The sequence below is a fragment of the Girardinichthys multiradiatus genome, chromosome 4 (genome assembly GCF_021462225.1).
Source record: "Girardinichthys multiradiatus isolate DD_20200921_A chromosome 4, DD_fGirMul_XY1, whole genome shotgun sequence".
NCBI lineage: Eukaryota > Metazoa > Chordata > Actinopteri > Cyprinodontiformes > Goodeidae > Girardinichthys > Girardinichthys multiradiatus.
In genome coordinates this window covers 42,589,618-42,613,024 of record NC_061797.1, presented here as the reverse complement: position 1 = coordinate 42,613,024, position 23,407 = coordinate 42,589,618, and the positions used below count along the sequence as shown (strand labels likewise).

Genomic DNA, 23,407 nt, shown 5'->3' with positions numbered 1-23,407 from the left:
AGAAAACAAAACAAAACAGCCATGCAAAATCGTCTGTCTGAGACAAAGGCACACAATCCTTACGGAAACATTCCCTGCAGGGTTAGTTCACACTGCACTGCAGCAGGTCAAGTTGTTTTCTGTAACTAGTTTATTAATGTGAGATTTAAATAAATAAAAACAATCAAGTCATATGTTCCTGTTTAGGAATAACTGTCATAGCATTTTAAGCAAATTTGTAGGATATCCTCCTAAAAGAGTTTCTATAAGACTGAAAAATAGTAGTTTTAGTCATTTCTGTATAAAACACAATAACAATGTTGCTAAGCATTTTTATTTATTTTTTTAAGATAATTTTTTGGCACTAGAGGCCTTTATTTTTCTTTTTTTTCGACAGTAGGCAGACAGGAAAGATGGGCAGGTCGATTAATGTAAATGTTGCACAGATCAAGTCAAGTTTGTCCTTTCAGAAAAAAACAAAAACAAAATGGACAAAGGATGGCTGGACGGACGGACAGTTGGATGGATAGATTGATAGATGTATGAATGTCCAGATGGAGGATGGGTAAAAATAATTGGACCGCTGTGTTTTCCTGGACAACTAACTAGACTGGAGACACAACAGATTAGGCCGTTTACAAGGGACAGAGCAGAATGTACATTTTAAGAAAGCTTCAATCCTACAGCGTTGGCAAGATGCTGCAGATCCTCTATAGGTCTGTAGTGGAGAGTGCAATATCTTCTGCCATCATCTGTTATCTTCTGGGGTAGCGGCATCAGATCCAGTGACTTAAAAAAGCTCAACAAACTAAAAAAGAAGGTTGTCTCTGTTCTGGGGACTGCTCTAGAACCTCTGGAGATGACTGTACAAAGCAGGATTCTTCATAAAATAAAGAACATTACAGAAAACCCAGAACATCCTCTTCATCAGACTGTCACACAACAACAATGTCTCCAGTTAGAGGCTTCTTCAGACCCACTGCAACAAGAGATCCTACCTGCCTACAGCCATCACCATCCACAAAAACGTTTGAGGAAGTTTCTATAACAGTAACAACATTTAATTTCCCTTTGGGATTAATTAAGTAAACATCAGGCGATGGATGGACGGACACACGGAAGTCATTTTTCCACACTTATTTAGACCTGGAAAATACTTCTCTAGACTGTAGGAACAGTGTGATTAGCGTCCTACAACAATATGTTACCTTGTTTCAATCAACTTTAGAGAATGGTACTCACCCCAGATCAGTGAGCGGTGGTTTGTCCCGGCCTCGCCTGTAGCACAGGAAGATTTGAGGCGCCATGAGGCCTCCATTGTTCAGATCAGCTGAGTGTCCGGTCGCCGTGGTCTCTATGCACGTGAACCCCGGAGGTACCTCTTCACCAAGTGACCGGATTACCACTGCTACATCAGTGATGGGCGCTTTTGGCTTGGCCGTTTTGTGGCACACATCATCAAAATGGATCTCCTGGTCCAATGGCTTGGACGGATCCGTCAGACCGGCAACCACAAAGTAGTCGGCTACACGGGGGCCTTTGTCCTCCATCATTTCCCATCCCCACCAACTGCCCTCTGAGGAAAGAGAGACGTGAAGACAGAATGAGAGACTTATGGAAGATTAATTTTTGATACAGCAGGAAGTAGGGCTTTTATGCTTGCTTTAGCCGTGATATAAAAATCTGACAGCCATTAATCTTACTAAAAGGAGGAAGGGCAAATGAAAGAAAGTGAAAATGTGAGGAGGGAAGGAGACGTTTTCAAGTATGAGGCAGGTACTTAAAGTTTAGAAAGTTAGCTGAAGTAAGATTAAAGGTTCAACATCCTTACTCAAGGACAGAGGTCTCAGAGAACAGAACAGAATTTCAGTTTATTTCACTTTTGAAGATGGCTACAAAGAACTTTGAGTTTTCCAAACTCAAATTTCCTAATTCCTTAATCCATATTTAGCCATTTTAAACATGGCATAATTACAGCGAATAGACATAGGGCCAGATAGATGGTAGAACGGATGGATGGAAGAACTGACGGATGGACAGATGTATGCATGAAAAGACAGAAGAACAAGTTGTTGAAAGGATGGATGGACGGACAGACTCACTGACTGATGGATGAACTGTTAGGTTCAATGTTAAGACAACTGATTATGGAATAAAGTCTGGAAATATTAACTGGTTTCCATACTCCTTCCCTTTTCCAGTTTTATCCTGACCTAGAACATAAAAATGTCATAGTGTCCAGACAGAACAGGAACCCTGTGTCGGAATATTGAACAATTGTCACTTAAAATATTGCTTGAAAGCCTTGTGATGGTATGAAGTTCATTCATCAGAATGACAAAATGTTAATAGACACCAAGATTTTGTCACAAAATCTTCAAAGAACCTAATTAAGCTATGAGCAGCAGATCAGATGATCAGCAGGGCTCCTTAACAGTAGTGTTTTACTTCTGTGCTGGTTTGCACTTGACCACTGATTGCTTGCAGTGTCACAATCAGAGAGAGTATTTCGTGAATACAGAGGAAGTGGGACAAATGAGGTGAAGATGTGACATGAAACAGCTGAATTTGCATTTGGAAGGAAAATCAATGGTGTGAAGAGAAACTATGGCTGATGTAGGAGATGGTATGTGTTTTTTGTTTTTTTTTTGCAGAGTTTTAACAGGCTGTTATTCTCCATTTCATTTATTTTTTTATTCAGACAAACGATCAAGATCAGTCAACCAGTGTAACGGTGCTCCAACGTAAACCCAAAATGATTATCCTCCTTCACTCTCTGCAGGCTTGTAATTTTAGGGGTGTGGTGTTGTAATGTTCCCATATGCCTCTCTACTCACTAACACAAACCTTCAGGACATGAATGAGTCTCTGTGGGCTGCAGTGAGCATTCGTCCATTGCCTGTATTCTCCTGTTAAATGATGCAATAGCCACAAGAACACATGTGGATCATGATAGCTGCAATCAGGAAATGTGGGAAACGGCCTCAGGAGCAATTCACTGCAATGTTTTAAATACCACAAATCTCCACAAAGAGCTAGCAAAAAGAAACCACGGGAAATGCGTTTTAATTTTTTTAAAGAATTCACTAATGTGTGTTTCAGCAGCTATGGAATTATTTCAACATGTTAAGACCCAAAAAATATGCCAGCTGAGGTCATAGAGTCCAACCATATGCAGGCGGAGGGTGTGGGAACAGACTTTCATTAGTAAGGTGTGTGACTACATCTAATTCGTTGGCTCATGTGTGCTGCCATGCAAACAAGATTCCTGCTGCCATTACTGCTACACAAATCCACTCTTAGTACCTAGATTATTTCACCTGTAGTTAAACAGTAAACTCTGAGTTTAGCGGGTTATTATCTTTATGTTCCATCTTTTGTTTCAGATTCATTCAGTATCCCATGAGTTTCTGCACGTCATTTCTCTAATATAATGGTTGTTTCTTTCTGAGATAAACTGCTTTGTACACATTTAGTGAAGAAATGCTTGTTTGTTGATAAAATAAAACGATCTTTGCAGGGTCGGTGAGCTGAGCTTACATCCAAGCAGAGAACGGCATGTTTTTGCTCTCCTGGTTGCCACTGCTGTGTTATTGAAAGATGGTGAGAAAGCACTGTTTCAGTGTGTTCTGGTTCTTGCACTCAGATTACGAACACATCTTGCCTCATCATTTCCACACTCTGGGAAAGTGACGAGGAAACAGCCATGGCGTGCTGAGCTGATTCATGGTGTCATGTGATTTTTATAAAGCTGTGGTATGCAGAAGGAATAACTTTCATACAAGATGTCTGGTGAAAATTATTATTTGATCACTCACCCTAAAAACATCCTATAAAATAAAGGGACCTAAAGCAAGCAAATTTCTCACAGCCACTGGTCAAAATGGGAAAGAATAGATGCTATTCAAGTTTAGCAAATCAGGAAATCTACAAGAAAATAGCTACTGGCCTAAACTTGGCCATGTCTACAGTAAGAACAATTTTTTTAAGAGTTTAAAAAACTAGATTTGTGTCGAACAAAGCTGAGTGAGAGCCCCAGTTTATCTTTGATCACACTGTGTGATCAAAGCTCACTGTTAGAGAACTACAGCAAACAATGGCATGTTGAGGCCACAACTATCAGACACCATCTGCATGCCAAGTGGTTGTTTGGAAGGCATGAGTAATATCAAAAACATAAACATATGGAGCTTGTTTAATGCTACTGGGACTTTAACTACACCCTTGTGCTTCAGTTGGATGAGACTTTTCTTTTTGGCAACAAAAAGTCCAGGTGGGTTAGACATGAAACAAAGGATTAGTTAGTGGAAAAGCAACTCGCAAGTATTAAGTACAGTGAAGGATCTGCGATACTGTGGGCCTGTCACTTATACAAATGCCCTGGGAACTGTGTTAGACAACATAGAATGCTAAATGACCTGCACTTGCATAGCGCTTTAACTAGTCTGAAGACCCCAAAGGGCTTTACACTACAATCAGTCATCCACCCATTCACACACTGACCGTGGTAGACTACACTGTAACCACAGCTGCCCTGGGGCAGACTGACAGAAGTGAGACTGCCTTACAATCGGGGCCACCGGGGCCCTCTGACCACCATCAGCAGGAAAGGCAGCAGAATCGTCTTGCCCAAGGACACAACTGCTGAGACAGACAGAGCGGGTTTGAACCAGCAACCCACCAGTTACAGGACAAATCCTTACCACCGTCGTCCACATCACGAACCATCATGCAGTCTGAAATACAAAGATATTTTAAATGCCAGAAAAAAGGCATGGAGTAGCCTTTTTCCCCCCAAGTACCAGTATAAAAGAGCCACAGTTTTAAACCATTAACATTTTTGGCCATATTGCTCCTCTGGCTTAAAGGTCCTTTAATAAAATCCCAGAGTGGGCAGAGTTTGAAGTGACATTGAGTCTCCCTTCCCTGTTTCAGCAGATCTCTCTCTGTTTATAAGAAACGCAAGGTAAGTTTATTTATATAGAACAATTTTAGCATTTAAGTCTCAGGTTATCTAATAATATCTTTGGTTTAAAAACAACAACATATTTTTAATTCATAGTCATGAGTATATGACACAGCTCACTGACAACAATTTTAGCTTTTCTTAGAGAAGATTACATCTGCAATTTCAGCAACACCAATGTTATATTTGCTGTTTTTCTGATTTGAAGGAAATGTAGATTGTTACAGATTTCTGTGTCTCTACAGTGTTAGTGTGAAACCATGTCTAGTCAAGACTGGGTCTTCGAGCAGGATGATGATCACAAAACATATGGCTAAATCAACAGGAATAGTTCAGACCCAAAATCAAGCGTCTTACATTGCAGTCTCAGCTTTCAGACTGAAATCTTGGTGAAGACCTGTGGGGTGATCCTATGAGAAGAAACCATAATAGAGGATCCACGACTCTGGATGATCTAAAGAGATTGTCCAAAGAGGAATTGTCAAGGATCCTCTCTCTTGAGATGATTGGGTGATTTCCTATCGACAAAAGGGGGGTGTACAGAGTATTCTTGTTATTTGTTGTTAACGCAGTAAGTAAATTAGTGCGGGGGACACTGTACCTTAATACCAAAGCCCCCTTTTGGAATTGATCCTAACAGCAATTGGTTGAACTAAGAGTAACCACTTGAGCCCTGAGCTCCACCCATCTGTTCATGATACTGAGTCCAAGACCACAGTCAGTGCTCCACTTCCTGTCTGAGCAACGGAAAAGGTTTGCAAATGTTCCCAGATCAGAAAACACAGGTTTCAGAGGACAGCAAAGGAAAACACTTTCCTCAGTCAGAAGCGAACTCAACAGGATACAAAATACGCAACACAAGATTTATCTTCTTTCAAAATGTAGGTAGACTGAAGCATCACGGCTGTCAGGATAACTCCTACCAAACCAATCTCTACATGTCCCCACAACCTCCTTTGCCTTGAAATAAAACTTGCGTGTGCGCCTGTGTCTGGAATGTCCAGCAGCTCTGACATTCCCAATAGGAACATATGCATGCAAACACAAGTGCCTGGCCAGATATTCTCTGTTTTTCATAGACAGAGAAACAAGCAGAAATGATAACATACCCTAAAACATGTGGCTTTGTTGAAGGCAGAGATGCTTTAAACAAAAAAAGTCATTCTGCAATTATTCAGTTGAGAATCATATTCAAAGCTGATGTGTAAATATGCTAATAGCACAGTGTGTTTGTTAGCAGTAATCTTGTTTCTTGCAAATGACGTGCTTTGTTTAACCTGGAGGACTTTGCATGAGACTCAGCAATAACCCGTTGTATGCAGGTTCGGTATATCCCCCGCCTCACTTACTATAAAATAGATGATGACCTAATTCATTTCAGTCTCACAGATGCAGAGCAGCAGAGACCTCCCACAGTATCACATGACGGGCCTGGAGACTGGAACGCATCCTCGCCTGCTAAAAATATAAAGCTGGAGAAAACAGGAATACTACATACAGCCTGTTACATAGGGACGAAGTTCGTCTACAGCCACATCCCAAAAAATCTGATTATTGCGTAAAAGTGCAATATTTTTTCCAGTCATTTCAGAAAGTGAAATGGTCATTTTATAGAGATTCATTCCACATAGAGTAAAATATTTCAAGCTTTTATTTCTTGTAACTTTCATGATTATGGCTAAAGAAAACCAAAAATTCTGTGACACAGAAAATTAAATTATCACATTAGAACACATTAGAAAAAGGATGTTTTAAGCACAAATACAAGGCTTTTGAAAAGTATGTTCATTTCTATGTACTCAATACTTTGTTGGGCCTTCTCTGGCATAAATTACTGCATGAATGCACAGTGGCATAGAGGCGATCAGCCTGTGGCACTACGTAGGTGTAAGGGAAGCCCAGATTGCTTTGATAGCTGCTTTTAGTTCATCTGCCTTGTTGGGTCTGGTGTCTCTCATCTTCCTCTTGACAACAGCCCACAGATTTTCTATAGGGTCCAGGTCAGGGGAGTTTCCTCGCCAATCTAGAACAGGAACATCATGGTCATTGAACCAGATTTTGGTACCTTTGGCAGTGTGGGCAGCTGCCAAGTCCTGCTGGAAAATAAAATCAGCATCTTCTTACAGTTTGTCAGCAGAGGGACCGTTGAAAGGCTCAGGAAACCTTTGTAGGTGTTTTGAGTTGATTAGTTGATTGGTGTGACACCATGAATGTCCAATAATGAACTTTTACATCATATTGTAAGACACTGAATTTTGGGATTTCTTTACCTGTAAGTCATAATCAGCAAAATTATTTAAAAAAACAAAGGCTTGGAATATTTAACTATGTGTAATGACTCTATATAATATACGAGATTCACTTTCTGAGACGACTGGCAAAAAATATTGCACTTTTACGCAATATTCATATGTTTTGGGATGTACCTGTTTGTGTCCCACGGGACACATAAACCATGCTGCCCCCATAAATGCAAGACAACCTGGTAAAAACCAGCTCCACCCTTCTCAATCAGCCCTTTAGTTCACAGACAGCAGAAACCAACAAAGCAGGACACTGGACAGGACACAAATGACAGAGGGGGTTTTATTTTTCTTAGCTCAGTTAATGTAGTTGGAAGTAATAAATATGCTTACCATTCCAGCCTTTACGACATACATAATACACAGTAAGTTGATCAAAATGCTTTAAAATTAAACTATACTCTCCATGTAAGAAGTAATTTCTTACAGATTTTTCTTCCCACAGGTCACCATTAGCACCAAAGTATAAATAAACCAAAGTGTGCTGCAAAAAACGTTCTCCTAACCTCTTCAGATTCTGTCATGTTAGGGTCACAGAATTCAACGTATTTTAATTCAATGTATATTGCATGGCTTGAGGCAAACTTTAAACAAATTCTTATGGCTTTATATTACCAAAAGGGTTTCTTCAGGCCAGTTTCTCCTGAAGTAAAGATTTTTTGCTCAGATCTGTGGGTTTCTTATCATTGAGGTGACTTCTGAAGGCATTTGGTTGCATAGGATTTTATTTTGAAGGTATTTATCATTTTCCTCCTCACAGTTGTGCACTAGTTTGTGTTGACCTATAATATAGAATACTGATAAAATGTATTGAAGTTTGTTGCTCTAACGTGACAAAATGTAAAACAATTTATGGAGTGTGAATACTCTAAAAAGGCAGTAAATCTTAAACAACCCTCAACAGTATTGTATAATTTCTCTTATTTTTCGTATGTAAATCATTACTACATAAAGAGCTGCGCCCAGATGATGTAAAGCTGTGACTCACATCGTGTCTGACATGCACAAATTAAAATCTGTTGCCAAATATTTGAACTTTCCGGCCAACTCTACTTCTATCCAGGCCAACTGACCTGAAATGGAAAGTCTGACTTGGTCTTATGGTAAACGCCCAAAGATCGAAGTCGAGCAGATTTCTTTCCTTAATAAAAAGCAGGTTAGCATTTCGCAGGGTATCTGGTAAGGCCTTTAAACAGCCAACTGTTCATTCACAATGGACCTGAAGCAGTACAGAGTGAATTTATGCATTGCTGAATAATGTATGCTGGGATAATTCATTACTAATGAGACCTGGTGTTCCACAAAACTCTGCTACTTGTTGACTACTTGTTCGTTTTTCTTTAGGATATATTCACATTTGGCACTAGTTTTAATTGGAGAATCAGAGAGGGGACGTGAAACTTGAGCTTCATGACTGGTTTGGCTCCAGAGCTGTAGACAAAGCTTCCTTGCCCAAACTCACTGACTTATATTTCCAGCCAGAGTTCAGGGAGGAGTGCAATAAGATGTCCAAGGCTCTTAGGTCTCGGTCCGCTTTGACAAGGGTTTGTGTTTGAGTCAAAGTGACAGGGGGGACAATTTCCAGCTGTGTCAGCTTCAGGGAAAGCAGGGTCAATGAAAATCACCGAAGGGACTCTGCATCGAGGTTTTTGTAGACCAGACGGCGCTCTCTGTTCCAGCTGTATAGATATCCAGCAATGAAACAACCACAGCAGGGCAGACACATGGAGGTGTGAAGGAATGTGCTCATGAACATAAACATGAGTGGGTAGGATGTCCAACATCTGCTTCTAGTTAGCAAAAAGCACCAGGCCTTCAGTTCCTCTGTCTTTTAGCAGCATCAGGTATTTTAATATCATACATTTAATGAGAAGTTTCTCCTTTTAATGAGTCATTTTGTATTCAACTTGAGGTTAAACCAACACCCAGAAATGCTGAAACCAATTACAGTGTAAGTTTCACATTTCTGCAAACATCAGCATGAGTAAAAGGTTGATCTTTACACCGATGCATTGCAGAAGAAGTGTATCTGTCAACATCTAATAAGGAAAAAAAAAAACTCAATCAAATGATAAAGTCAAAAAAGTAACCTGCTTACTGTTTAGAGGACCCAGGTCAGAAAACATCTCATGCAGCCTCCTCGTGATTATCTTCACCCCACCTTTAATTATATTCGTGCTGCAACAGTGTTGCCAGATCTTGTGAGAGCAATAAGCAACCAGGTCTACAAAAATAAGCCCAGAAGAAGCCACCCGTACACCGCCAGTGCTATGGCCCCAGAATACACTCACTGGATTTTTTTATTCAACTCTAACTTCTCTGTGATATTCCCCCTGACATTCACTTTAAATTATGCGCTGTAGTTTCTTTAACAGGAGGTACATTTGGTCACAATACAAACAATAACCCACATATTTTTAAATCATAAACAGCACAAATATCATATGTATTCCACCTGATTTTACTTTAAATTAAAATCTGCTGTTTAACTAGCAGGAGGTCATACATGGCTGAGGTCAATTTGGTGACAGTACAGTTAGAACTTTGTAGGAACAACTTCCCAAAACCGTCAAGTATACCAGTCTTTGAAACCAAGAGCTGCAGAGTAATCAGTGCCTGCCCACTGATGCTTGAAGTGAATTCTGGTTATGGTATAGTTAGCTAAAGTTGGGTTAATGAATGTTTTCTTAATTTCAGTTCAACATTTTCTCTTTTTACAGTAAGATCAGTGTTGCATCTAAGAAAACCAGAATATGAACCAGGGCTTGTATGACCTTAAACCTTTTGCAACATCTCTTTAAGTGCATGAGTGTGAAACGTGTGTGTGTGTGTGTGTGTGTGTGTGTGTGTGTGTGTGTGTGTGTGTGTGTGCTAGTTTGTCACCAATATTTGTGAATATGGTACAATGAGAAGAGTAGCAACCTTGCAACACTCAGCATCCATGCTGCAGGTGGAAACACAAAAAGCCTCTCAGCTTTGTGGTCTGAAGAAAGTCAACATTTTTAAACCAATATAACAAATACCAAATTTAAAGTGTAGGAAATAAAGCTGGAAATATGCATTATTTCACTAGGTGAATAACTCTGGAATGAAATTAAGTCTTTGGCATTAGGAAGGTATCAAAGCAGATCTGAGCTTGGTTTTACCAACGTAACTAGGATTCCTAAACATTCCTTCAAATGGGCAACTGGATTAAAGTAACTGAAAAATGGAAAGTCAGCTGTTTAGGCGGACAGAAATAACAGCTTTAACTGTGAGTCTGGTGATGAAATGTGCTTATGGGCAGTGGGCAACAAGAAGCTTTTTCTTACTGGTAAACATTGAACAAAACAAACATATATAATGCTGATCTGCATTTTAAAAAAGTAAAACAAAATGCATCTTGGATTTGGCTCCCTGGTAGGAGCATAAGACTGCGTTGTGATTGGTAGGAATGGTGAGGCACAAATTATGACGGATGGGGACGCAGCAGCAGACACATTCATGTCAAAGTTTACCTGCTGGCCCCATTTATTGGTAACTTCAATATGCGATTATATTTCTAAAGACATAAGGCAAAAACTTGTAAGAATGCTACAGGAACAATGTACAAAGTCATTTCCAGGTTTATTGATTTTTACCAACTTCTCTGTTGTAACTGGCAGAGCTGGATAGAAACCAACATCCATCCATCCAGGGTCTGATGCTTATCTCCAGCGGTCATTTGGTGAAACGCTGGGTATACCATGGACAGGTCGCCGGTCCATCACAGGGCAACACATAACAAATAACCATGCACACACACACTCATAACTAAAGACATTTTCGAGAGACCAACAACCTAACTGCTTAGTCAATCACTTAACCTGGATGGCATTAAATTGACCTCTGATAATAATGTAAAAAACCTTGGTGTTATTTTTGACCAGGACATGTCATTTAAATCCCATATCAAACAGGTTTTTAGGATTTCCTTCTTTCATATCCGGAACATTGCCAAAATTAGAAATATCCTATCCAGGAGTGACGCTGAAAAACTAGTCCATGCATTTGTTACTTCAAGGCTGGACTATTGTAATTCTTTACTATCAGGATGTCCACAAAATGCAGTTAAAAGCCTTCAGCTGATTCAAAATGCTACAGCAAGAGTTTTAATGAAAATTAAAAAGAGAGATCATATTTCTCCTATTTTAGCTTCCCTTCATTGGCTCCCTGTTAAATCCAGAATATAATTTAAAATTCTCCTCCTCACATATAAAGCCCTCAATGATTTAGCTCCTTCATACATCAGAGATCTGATAGTTCCATATGTTCCTAACAGAGCACTTCATTCTCAGACTGCAGGTTTACTGGTGGTTCCTAGAGTCTCTAGAAGTAGAATGGGAGGCAGATCCTTTAGTTATCAGGCTCCTCTCCTGTGGAACCAGCTCCCAGTTTTAGTCCGTGAGGCAGACACCATGTCTACTTTTAAGGCTAGGCTTAAAACTTTCCTTTTTGATAAAGCTTATAGTTAGAGTGGCTTAGTTTATCAGGGAGAGAGCCTTCCTCCCTCCCTGTTGGATGGAGTAAGGGGGAGTCAGGTTTAGCCTAAACCGGCTCAGTTATGGTTGAGGTGCAAACACACCCTCCATTTCTGCTACCTGTATGACCCCTTCTCTTTTCCAATGGTTATAATCAGTCTGACAGAGGGAGGTATCCCAATCCTTGTGGTTTTTAGTATAACAATGACCATCAGTGGGACCCTTTGTGAGGTGCCTTGAGACGACATTGTTGTAAATAAGCGCCGTTTAACTAAATAATCTGAACTGAAACTATCTGTGTAGTTATGCTGCTATAGGCTTAGGCTGCTGGAGGACATAATGACCACTTTCACCCTCTTCGCTACATTCTCACACTACTCTCCAATATTGCATTATTTGCTGTTATTTCAGCTTTTAACTTTGTTCTCTCTTTTCTCTTCCTAGAAGCTACACCTGGCCTGGCTCTGTGTCTGCCTGTGACACCTTTCTGGAGAGGGGCATCGTCCAAGCTTCTGCTGGCAAAAACGTAATGCTCACCCTCTACCAATGATCCACATAGCCCTGTCTTTTAGTGTTTAACCCTTTCTCTCTCCTAGACATGGAAATTGACTGAGCTTTTACTGTAACTAATTATATGTGCTCTCTTTCAGACTCTAACCTTGAAAACTGGCTCAGAGTTTATCTGTTCTTTCTTTCTAGATGAAACAACTAAAGGAGCTACATCCATTAACATTTACTTTTCCTTCCCATAGAAAGTACTTCTGGATCAGTGCTTCTGTGTTCTCTTTGTGTCTCTACTCTGTTCTCTCAAACCCCCAGTCGGTAGTGGCAGATGGCCGCTCACACTGAGCCTGGTTCTGTTGGAGGTTTCTTCCTGTTAAAAGGGAGTTTTTCCTCTCCACTGTCGCTACATGCATGCTCAGTATGAGGGATTGCTGCAAAGTCAACGCCAGTGACTGTCCACTGTCTCTACATGCTCATCCGGGAGGAGGGAATGCTGCAAGTCACTGACTGGATGCAATTTGCTGGGTTTCCTTAGATAGAAAAACTTTTTATCCAATTTGAATAAAAAGCTAACTCCGACTGCACTGTTCAATTGTTAGGATTAATTGGAATGTATGTACCTGACTGTTGTGAAGTGCCTTGAGACAACATGTGTTGTGAATTGGCGCTATATAAATAAAACTGAATTGAATTGATTTGAACTGTGGGAGGAAGCTGGAGTACCTGGAGAGAATCCACGCATGCAAACAGATGCAAAAAAACATGCAAAAGACCCCTGTCCGGGATCTGAACCTAGAACCTTTTTGTTGCAAGGCAACAATGTTAAGTACAAAATGTTACCATTTTAGGACTCTTATTTACATTTTGTCATTCTGAATTAAAATTTTAATTAAATAAAACATTTTAGATTGCTTGATTTTATTTTATTTTTCTGTGTTTTCTGTAATCGTTATTTCCTTACCCTACCCCTAAAATTGCAACAATCCTTAAGGGGACCCACACACAACCCCAATTAGCAACTAATTACCAATTAGCAATTAAAAAAATAAATAATAAATACCCCACCCTGAGCTACATATAGACACGTTTTTATTAGTTTCTCAACTCTTCAATGAGTTTTTACCTTCCAACAATCCAAAATGCAATGTGGAAGAATTTCTTGGTCTATCATTAAGTCCTGTAGCATAAAGGGAAAGAAAATGGCATAAAACTTTTCACATATGAAATTATTTGGATAAAAAGGTACTTAAAAGCTTTAGTGCTACCGGAGGTCTTCCCATCACAGTTCTGTGTACAGTATTAGCCTGAAAGAAATGCAAAGCTTAGTGGGTATGAAACCTGACCTCATAGACCAGCCTCATGGTCCCTAACTTGATTTTTTATTTCCCTGGCTGGCAGAGAACTGTTCTCAAGTCTGTAGCTTCACCTGAGGCAGAATTATTTATGTAAATACACAAATGAGCTGCCAGCGTGGACTCTCTTCTTTTAATTTAGGCTTTAATTCTTTTGCTCTGGATCGCAAGGAGAAAACAGTAGGGCATTATGCCTTACAGTGGTGTACCCAGGAAACCAAGCAGCAGTAGAGGAATAATATAGAATCATAAAGCTTACAAACTTCATCACTGAAGCATCCAATAGAACTCTTTCTCTCAATTCAATCAGCTTTCCAATGAGGGAGAATTAAAACATAGACCTACTTAATATAAAGGTGGGTCACTGTGGGTTAATTAAAACAACAGCTCATATTTGCTTACATGTATTATAGATTCTCAAAGCTTTCCCATCTTGATGTAGAGATAGTAGTGGTGGAATTGTAGGAAAAAGGGAAAATGGGACCACGGATCAAATAGCCAACACCCCACCACCTTCCAACAATCTTAACCTGAACCAAATATTAGTTGATTAATTCAGGCCATTTCTGTTCAGATTAGTGACTTGCCTTGAGTTGTAAACCTCACTTTTGCTGTAAAGTCTTAAAAAAATATATTTTTCCCCACACAGCAGATGCCTCCCACCAAACAATGACACATCCTACTTTTCTCCCTGCAGACAATCCTCCGAGCTTTAGGCTAATTAGTGTTTGTGGACGGTATTCCCCGGGAACATATAATCCTATTCTCATTTGTTCTGAAAATTCATCTTCTCTTTTATATTACCGTTCCCTTTTGGACAAGATGACCTAAAATAAAAGAGGATTCTTTGCTGTGAACAGAAACACTTCCTGTTATCAAAGAAATTCTCACATTCATCATTTTAACTTAAGTTAGGGTCAAATATCAGTAGAACACAATGACTGCACAGCCAGAATGCAGAGGATCAAAGCCACAGACAAAAAATAAAAAATAGAAAACGTACATGCAATTGCAAGATTCAAAGTTGTTAAGTGTTGTCAAAGGTTTGAGCCACAATGTTGGGGCCATCTTTGAAAAGCCTCCAATGTTATAACAAAGCATGCCTTCAGCTTCCTTCCACTTCGCACCTACTTGTCAACTTGGTTCTTTGTCACCTTCCTCCTTTGCTTCCTTCCATAAGTTACTGTGAGATTTAGGAAGATGTTTCAGGCTGGACTTGACAGCATCTTGTTAAGGAAGCTTTTCATTTTGTTTCTTTGAATGACAGTTAAAAGGCATTAAAACTGTTTGGTACTTTTCTGTGCCAACATCTTAAGCAACATTTTAAATTTCAAGTTAAGCGTGGAATGGTTCACAAGATCAATAGTTCGGTTTGCTTCACAGTTTAGAGGTTAGGTCTTGTGTTGATTTTCCATTTTGTCTCAACAAAGGGCAAATTATTTTGTTTTTAAAGGGGCAATTGTTCTCAAGGACACGTCACGTCACGGAGTCGTGTAAAAACTAAAAGAATGAAGTAAATTGGCATTTGAAACTTCACTGTGACAGTCTGAGAGTGAAGCTGAGTGTAATTGTTCAGAAATGGGAGAATTAACTGCTAATTTAGTTCATTTATTTGGAATAAATTAGGTTTTACAGTGTTTCCCTTAGTACACAAATATTTCCTCTCAGATCTTACATGGAAGGCTAGGTTTTCTGCTAAACTAGACCTTCTGTGGATGTTGTGCACACAGAGACTAAAATGTATAGGCTGTTTGGTGGGTCCAACAACTGACATTTCCCTCACTGTGTCTCCAAATAAAGTTCAGGAATTTCCATGCTACCGAAGTGTCAGCAGGAGGGAATATTCCTGTACAGCTGAAACACTTTTAACTACATGTTGAAATTTCCTATTATCCACACCAGCAAAAGGTCACATACATTTTGCTACAAAACAAGTTTCTACAGCCCCCAGGCCACTTCCGGCTCTTTAAACTGGCTTGCTGTGATAAAAAACAGCTTTTATTCTGAAATTACCTGCACAGGTACAGAACACCTCAAAAGGGACCTTAAAGGGTACAAAGGAGATCATTTTTACTCCATGGAGGCCACATAGCAGACTGAAATGATGGGACTCCTTTGTCTTTACCAACTTGTACATTTTTGGTCTCCACTGGGTTACTGCTTTTTCTGCGCATGCTCTGAATTACCCCTGTTCCATGTTCTTCAGAAAATGACCAAAGGAAACGTCAACAATTGCAAAGGGTAAGAGAGGTTATGTTCCATGTTATGCAAATTTAAAGGAAATCTATTTAAAAATGAGTTATAGCACAAACTACATTGCCTTATATAAAACATATTAGAGGCATCCATTATTGTTACGGCAGTTTGTAAACGGTCCTTAGCACGAGTTGTCACACTGCCAGCCTCACATAGAGGCCATAGTTGTTCAGCTTCCAGGGCCACTTGCTTAAACCGAATTAAATTGCAGTCTGTTGTTACAGTTAGAGTCATTTTTAGTGTTTCTAACGAGTTATTGATCAGGAAAGTTCAAATTTATGAGTTTCTCCGGGCAGCTGCAGTGTTATCCGTGTTTCAGGGAAACAAGCCTCCATGTTGCAACAACTCTTTGTGCAAACAATCATCTTGTACACACATAAACCAAACTGTTTGAGCACTCATGGCCACGCCAACTATCTTCTGAAGACACGTTTTCTAGTCAGATGAGACAAAGACTGAGCTGCGGGGTCACAGTAATGAGAAGTATGTTTTGAGGAGTTGAAGTAAGGCTTTCAAACCGGAGAACACAGCATCAACTGTCAAGCATGGTGATGGCAACATCGTTCTGGGTGCCAATTTCTTGCCAGCGGAGGACGTGCATTGCACAAAACGGATGGAATGATAAAGAAGGAAGAGGTGCTTATCTGTCACTTGCTATGGGTGGTGTATCCAAATATTAACAGGGCTGTATGCAGTCATTTAAGTCTGGATGTATAATGTTGAGGATTAGAGCAAATCCACAATTATTCAAACTAGTGCAACAAAAAGGCCAAAATAGATGAAACTGTACCATTTTCAGACCAGAAATGGTTTCCGTTCAGTATTTTGCATGCGAAATAAAAATCTTATTTCTAAACACAACAGCAAACCAAAACTAACTGCGCAGATCACAGAAAAGACAGACAGACTATTTCAATACTCACATAAATGGGAAATTAGCAGACTGGATTGTAAATCACTCTGACTGTTGCTTAGCCTCCACATTTCCTCTCCATCACTCACTTCAACTGTAAGTTTGAGCTCCAGCTGCATCCAACGCAGTTTACTCAGTCAAATCTTTCAGTAGTTTTAATAACATTCGTGTTTTATTTAAAGCTAAAATTATAACCAGCTACAACAGGCTGAGAGAGCATGTTGCTTTCAACTGAGAATCTCTTTATGGTGTCACAGTTCTGCTACGGTTTCATAACAAAACAACCTCCTGAGAGAGGACTATAAAATGAAAGCCAGTGGAGGTTCAGTGCATCGTCTGCCCTACAAAAAATCCATGCATGCAATTAAAACATAAATAAAACCTGACAAAGAAAGAGAAACAGTTTCAACACAATCTCCAGGTCAGGCATTCAGAGCATTCTTATTCTGCGGCATTATGCTCTGTGAAGTCAGCCTGTTTCCCCATTTTGTTTGTGTTCAGTGAATACTCAAGATGTGGAATAATGTGTGCCTTGCACCTGAGGTACTAAAACCCATCCCAGCCACAAGAGGTAGACAGACAGCAGGCTTCATCAAAGAATCAGGGTTACCTTGAGGCTTCAATCACCTGAGCAGACACAGTCTAGCCGTCTTGCCTGCGCCTTTTGATGTTTCTGTCTGGCACACAACTGCACAGCTAGGTCAGGCAATGACAGGACATGCCATTTGGCCGTTTTCAGTCAGACAACATTCCCTCATTTCAAGTATGACCTTTTTTTCCTCTCTGGCATTCCAAAACGACAACCCTCTGCCTTCCAGACATGAACAGACATGGCATAAACAATTTGACAGAAGGCACACGACCTGTCCAACATGTGCAAAAAAACACAACCCTTCAATTTCATAAGGTACATTGAGATTACAAGTTGATTAAAAGCCCAAAAATATAGGGAAAAAATGTTTACACGTATGTAGCAAATGTTACCTCTCTGGTATGCAGCACTGAGGATTTAAACTGATCAGTCGCAGAGTGTTTTCTGATGCTACGGGAGATCCAAGAGAGTTTTTCAGCATGTGCAATGTTAGAAAAATAATGTTGAGCAAATGAGTAGGAAAGGAAACCCTCAGATTGTCTTAAAATCAACTCTTACAGCGGTTTCTGTGTAATGCCTGACACATAAGACCGATGGTATATTTTCAGCAGCTTCCTTTCTAAAGCACCAACAGCTTCTCTCACATAGACATACCTGCATACTCGAAATTTTGAATGCTTTTTGCCAGACCGAAACTCTGCATGACCGAAGATCATATGACATGTTGCTCACAGTACTACTTAGTGACGACATGTTGAAGTGAAGCAGTGTCATCGTCGGTGGCGTGTATGAGGAGATGCCAGGCTCCCGTGGTCGCTCAACAGCCCGAGTTGCGCTGAGGGGTGCGAGGGCCTTCAAAGCTGCTTGCAGGTTTCTAGTTATTATTATTATTGTACTCTGCTACCCTAAATAAAGTCCATTGCAACCCTTTGCATTTCAGAAGTCACTTAATTAAAAAAACAGTCCACCTAAGTTTAATGTTATCGGAGTATAAATCCAGCAGTTCTGTGAAGAACTCGGAGGTTTGTTAGAGAACATTACAGAAGAAATAGCTTCAAGAAGAACAAGGAACACAGCAAACAGGTCAAGGAGAAAGTTGTGAAGACATTTAAAGCAGAGTCAAGTTGACCATCTCACAGAACTCTGTTCAATTAATCCTCTGAAAATGGAAAGAGTTTGGCAAAAGTGCAAACCTATCAGGAAATGACCACCTAAACCGACATTCATCAGAGAAGAAGCCAAGAGGCCCATGGTAACTCTGGAGGAGCATTAGACAAACTATTGGTGGTGTACTCTGCCAATTTGACCTTTATGGAAGAGTGGCAAGATTATTGAATTGTTGAAACCCAAAAGAAGCCTTTTTTTGCACTTTGCCACAAGTTATCAAATATTGGGAGAAGGTGCTCTGGTCAGATGAAATTACAATTACAAATATAACTTATTTGCCTTGCTGTGGTGATACTTTTCTTCAACGGGAACAGGAAGGCTAGTCTTTTTTTGATTTTGAATGAATTTTTTGTCAGACCACGCACAAGTTGTAAAAATAGTCTTCCACCTCTAGAATCTTTCTGCCAATAAACGGTCTTGTACAAACTGTCCTGGGGAAATCTTTGTCATTTATACTAGTACACAATAGCCCAGGTAAGCAACATGTGACTTTAAAGAGGAATTAGGCTCCTTTTTCTGCTCACCCAGTGACAGCAAGAAAAACTAGGGAAACAACAGCGGTTCCTGAATTCCATGTGTAGAACACAGCAAACATGTGAAAGAAGGTTTACTTTTGGTCAGATGAGACCAAACGCAACCATTTCGGCCTAAATGCAAAATATTCTGTATGATGGAAAACTAACATGCTAAACCCACCATCCCCATAGTGAAACATGGTAGTGGCAGCATCATGCCGAGGGGATGCTTTTCTTCAGCAGGAACAGGGAAGCTGGTCTGAGTTGATGGGAAGATGGATAGAGCTAAATACAGAAAAATCCTGGAAGAAAGCCCGTTAGACGGTGTAGAAGACTTGAGGCTGGGTTGGAGGTTCACCTTCTAGCAGGACAATGTCCCTAAACATGCGACCGGAGCTACAAAGGAATGGTAAAGATCAAAGCATATTTGTGTGCTTAACGCCCAGGCCAGAGTCCAGACCTGAGTACAACTGAGAATCTGGGGCGAAACCTGAAAATTAATGTTCATACAATTTGACATGAGCTTAAGTTATTTTTACAAAGAAGCTCTGGCAAAGCTTTAGGTGTCTAGATGTGCAAAGGGGGTGGAGACATACCCCAAAAGACTCAAGAGGACTAAATACAAATACATGCAACACCTTTTAGATTTTTCTTTGTAAAATATTTGTAATAGGGATGCACCAATATGAAAACTTGGTCCAATGCCGAGATCCAATATTGTTATGGCCTATAACGGTCAATGTTATTTATTATTCTATACATTTCCCTACTCTTTCGACTCTGTGAAAAGACATACACACCGATAACATTGCATCTCTGCTTCAATTAAACACCCCACAATCCTGCGCTGCTACACTGTGACATGCCGAAACAAATACCACATGGCGGGCCAACCCCCTCCCGAAACACACACAAACAGCAACAGGATGGAAATAAATATTAGTTGTTAACAACGGCCCAGTTTGTTGTGCGCCATGGCTTGGTGGTAGAGCAGGCAGAGGCTCAGTCCTCAAAGCATTGTCTCTGGTTCGATTCCCGGCCCTGGGCCATTTGCTTCATGTCTTCCTCTTCTCTCTGCCCAACTTCCTGTCCAGCTACTAGTGAATGAAGTCCACTAGTGCCATAAAGCCCTTAAAAAAATTAAATATCAGCTTAAATAATTTACTTATCGGACCAACACCAATATGTTAAAAAAAAAGACAAATATCGGCGGATACCACTGTTAATGTCGATACATTCATTTTCAAAACCATGTTTCATTGTCTTTCCATGTGTTTGGCTGTGTGGGGGGCGGCAGGGGGAAGGCCTCAGGCAGGGCCCGGTTCATGCAAGAACCGCACCTGCTCTAGCATTACATTGAAAGTAATGCTAGGGTTAATGAGAGTTTATATTCAATATGACGCACATCCTAAACATTCACATGCTCAGTATTTGCATAAACTCACCACCCTGGTCTCCTTTTAGCCCAAACCAGCTGACTGAGCTTTAAAAAAAAAAAAAAAAAAAAAACTGTTTTCCACTGACAGACCTTTACAGCAACAAATCACTCAACACATTCAACCAGTGCAACTTCTGCGCCAGAACAAGCATTATCTGAAGGAAAAGCTCATTAAAAACATAATGTTCGTGCTGAAGGGTGTAAAGGGGTAAGACAATACTAGAGTTATTTTTAGCCCTGAACAGCACGCTTAGCGGGTTTAAACCGGGTGACATAAGGTTTGATGTGGTTTGGTTGACAGTGTCATTTAACGAAATTTAGATTCGCTTAATTGACTCAATTCAAACAACCTGTGGAACAACGTCCATCTTCAACGGAAGCACAAGCAGCAAGGGCTCAGGTATATAATGAGGGTAAAATCAGTGTAAACCCGTATAAACAAACCGAGAGCACTGGTGACAGAGCTAGCATAATGTGTGTTAGTTCTGAGCCGCGGCGGCAGCTGTTCGGTAAATCCCTCCAGTAACGGTTCATCATTCCCTACTTACCCGCTTATGAACGTTAAATCGGTCCTCACGCAGAACTTCACTCGGTGGGTCGTCGGTGCAGCTGCATTGCCGTGGGATGGAGGTGTGCTGGTCGCCAGGAGGACTGGTGGTTTTATTCTGGTTTCCCTCCGAGTCTATCCGTTAGTCCCACTATGAGAGCGGCTGCCTCCTCTGTCTGTCCGTCAGTCATCGAGCCGAGCCGGCTGTGCGCTCCACCGCCATCTTGCTTTTCATGAGAGTCCGCCAACACACAAACAGACACACACACACGTTTGTGTTTACATCGCTTCAGAGGACATACCAGTATCCCCACCAGCCGCCGCCGCACAGAGGCGAGTCTAATGTCAGAGTATTCAGGGTGCCCAACCTCTGAGTGTTGTGGTTTTTAAACTTTTGACCTTCAGACCAACAAATCAACTCTGCCGGGGACAAAATTTACAAAACACAAACACAAAATTACAACGAGAACATTTTTTCAAATGATTTGCTGCAAAAATAAGAGGTCAATGAAGTACAAGAGAGATTTTTTTTAAACTCCACTGATTTTCTCCTCCTGAGTTTAGCTTCATACAGTGGCCGGCAGGTGCAAACGGGCAGCAAACAGCTAAACGTGCCACAGACACCGAAACACGATGCAAACACATTGATAATGCAAACTCCAAAACACAAAAAAACAATACAACATTTTTCTTCTGCAGCGTTTTTCTGTTGGATTGTTTTTTTTTTTTTATGTGTGTTTCTGTGTTTTGGAGTTTGCATTGTTCATGAATGATGGAGTTTGCATCATTAATGTGTTCACGGGGCGTTTGGCCATTTGCTGTCTTTGCACCTGTTGGCCACCCTGGCTTCACCATCAACAATAATAAAATTATTTTTGCCAAAGACCAGTCTCTGACCTCACTCTGAGGAACCTTTGGGTCGTTGTCACATTTTAGGGTCCTGTTCTGCTTTGGTCTAAATTCTTTACAGATCACTACACATTTCTGGGGCTGCACGGTGGAGCACTAATTGGTACTATTGCCTTGGAACAATAATGTCCTGGATTTGAATATGTGTGTGCGTGTGGATGGTTGTCTGTCCTGTGCATCTCTATGTTGCCCTGTGATGGACTGGCGACCTGTCCAGGTTCTGCCGCACCTCTTGTCCAATGACCACTGGAGATAGGCACAAGCCCTCCTGTGACTCTGCAAGGATAAGTGGGTATAGACAATGGATGGATGGTTTCATGTTTCCTTAAGCCACCCCCGGATATACAGTAAAATTCATGGTGCACTCTATGATGGTGAACTGGTCAGGCCCTGGTGCAGCAAAGCAACCCCGACCATGACACTTCCAGCTCAAGCTTCAAAGTTGGTGTGAGGTTCTTTCTGTATTTGGTTTCTGCCAAACATGTCCTCTTTTGTGGTATTCCAATAATTCAGTTTTAGGTTCATAAGACCAACAAACATTATTCCAGAAGTCTCGGTCCTGGTTTTTGTCTACATTCTCTCTCAAAAACCTCAGTTCAGTCTCTTTCTGATTACACAGGCATGCACTTTGTCATCAACAGTAGCAGGGGCCTGCTGGTTCTGTCCTAGGGCCCTTGTTATTTTTATTGTATTTGCTTCCTTTACAGCATATCCTGAGCACTTTTGAAGGGATTTCTTATCACTGTTATGCCGACGACATTCAGCTGTATATTTCCTTTAAGCCTGAACATATCTTTAAGTTACAGTTGCTGATTGTATGTTTTGAATCTATCAAAAGTTGGATGGCTGATAACTTTCTCCAACTTAATGATGAAAAAACAAGTCCTTGTTTGTGCCACTGATAGATTTATACCCAGGATAATGGAAGCTCTTGGTCCTCTTGGCAAATTTGCTAAATCTTCCATCAGGAACCTTGGTGTAACCTTTGACTCTGCTTTCTCCTTAGATACCCACATCAAATCACTGGTTCACTCTTGTTTTTATCATTTACGGAACCTTGCTAAGTAAAGTCCCATTGTGTCACGTTCTGAACTTGAGATTGCTATCCATGCATTCATTTCCTCACGTTTGGATTACTGTAATGCTTTATTTACCTGTCTTAGCAAAAACTCCCTGGAACGTCTCCAGGTTGTTCAGAATGCTGCTGCTAGACTTCTGACAAAATCTTCTAAGTATTCCCACTCCATACCGTTACTCATCCAGCTGCACTGGCTCCCCATTAATTTCAGAGCTCAGTTTAAGATTCTGGTCCTGACTTATAGAGGTCTTCATGGTCAAGCCCCAACTTATATCAGTGAACTCTTATATCTGTATAATCCCCCCAGGTCTCTGAGGTCATGCAATAAAGTCCTACTGGCTGTACATCACACAAGGCTGAAAACTAAGGGTGATAGAGCTTTTGCAACA

General features: G+C 40.5%; 1 protein-coding gene across 1 annotated transcript in view; it reads right to left on the bottom strand.

Annotated features, from left to right (window-relative positions):
* Positions 1 to 21,667, bottom strand: part of LOC124867034 (C-myc promoter-binding protein-like) — a 93,004-nt gene extending 71,337 nt beyond the window's left edge. The window contains exons 1-2 of the mRNA XM_047363225.1: positions 21,033 to 21,667; positions 1,222 to 1,555 (exon numbers count right to left, since the gene is read on the bottom strand). Of these exons, the coding sequence (XP_047219181.1) occupies positions 1,222 to 1,532 (311 nt within the window). The 5' untranslated portion in view covers positions 1,533 to 1,555; positions 21,033 to 21,667. The remainder of the gene's footprint in view (positions 1 to 1,221; positions 1,556 to 21,032) is intronic.
* Positions 21,668 to 23,407: the final 1,740 nt, after the last annotated feature.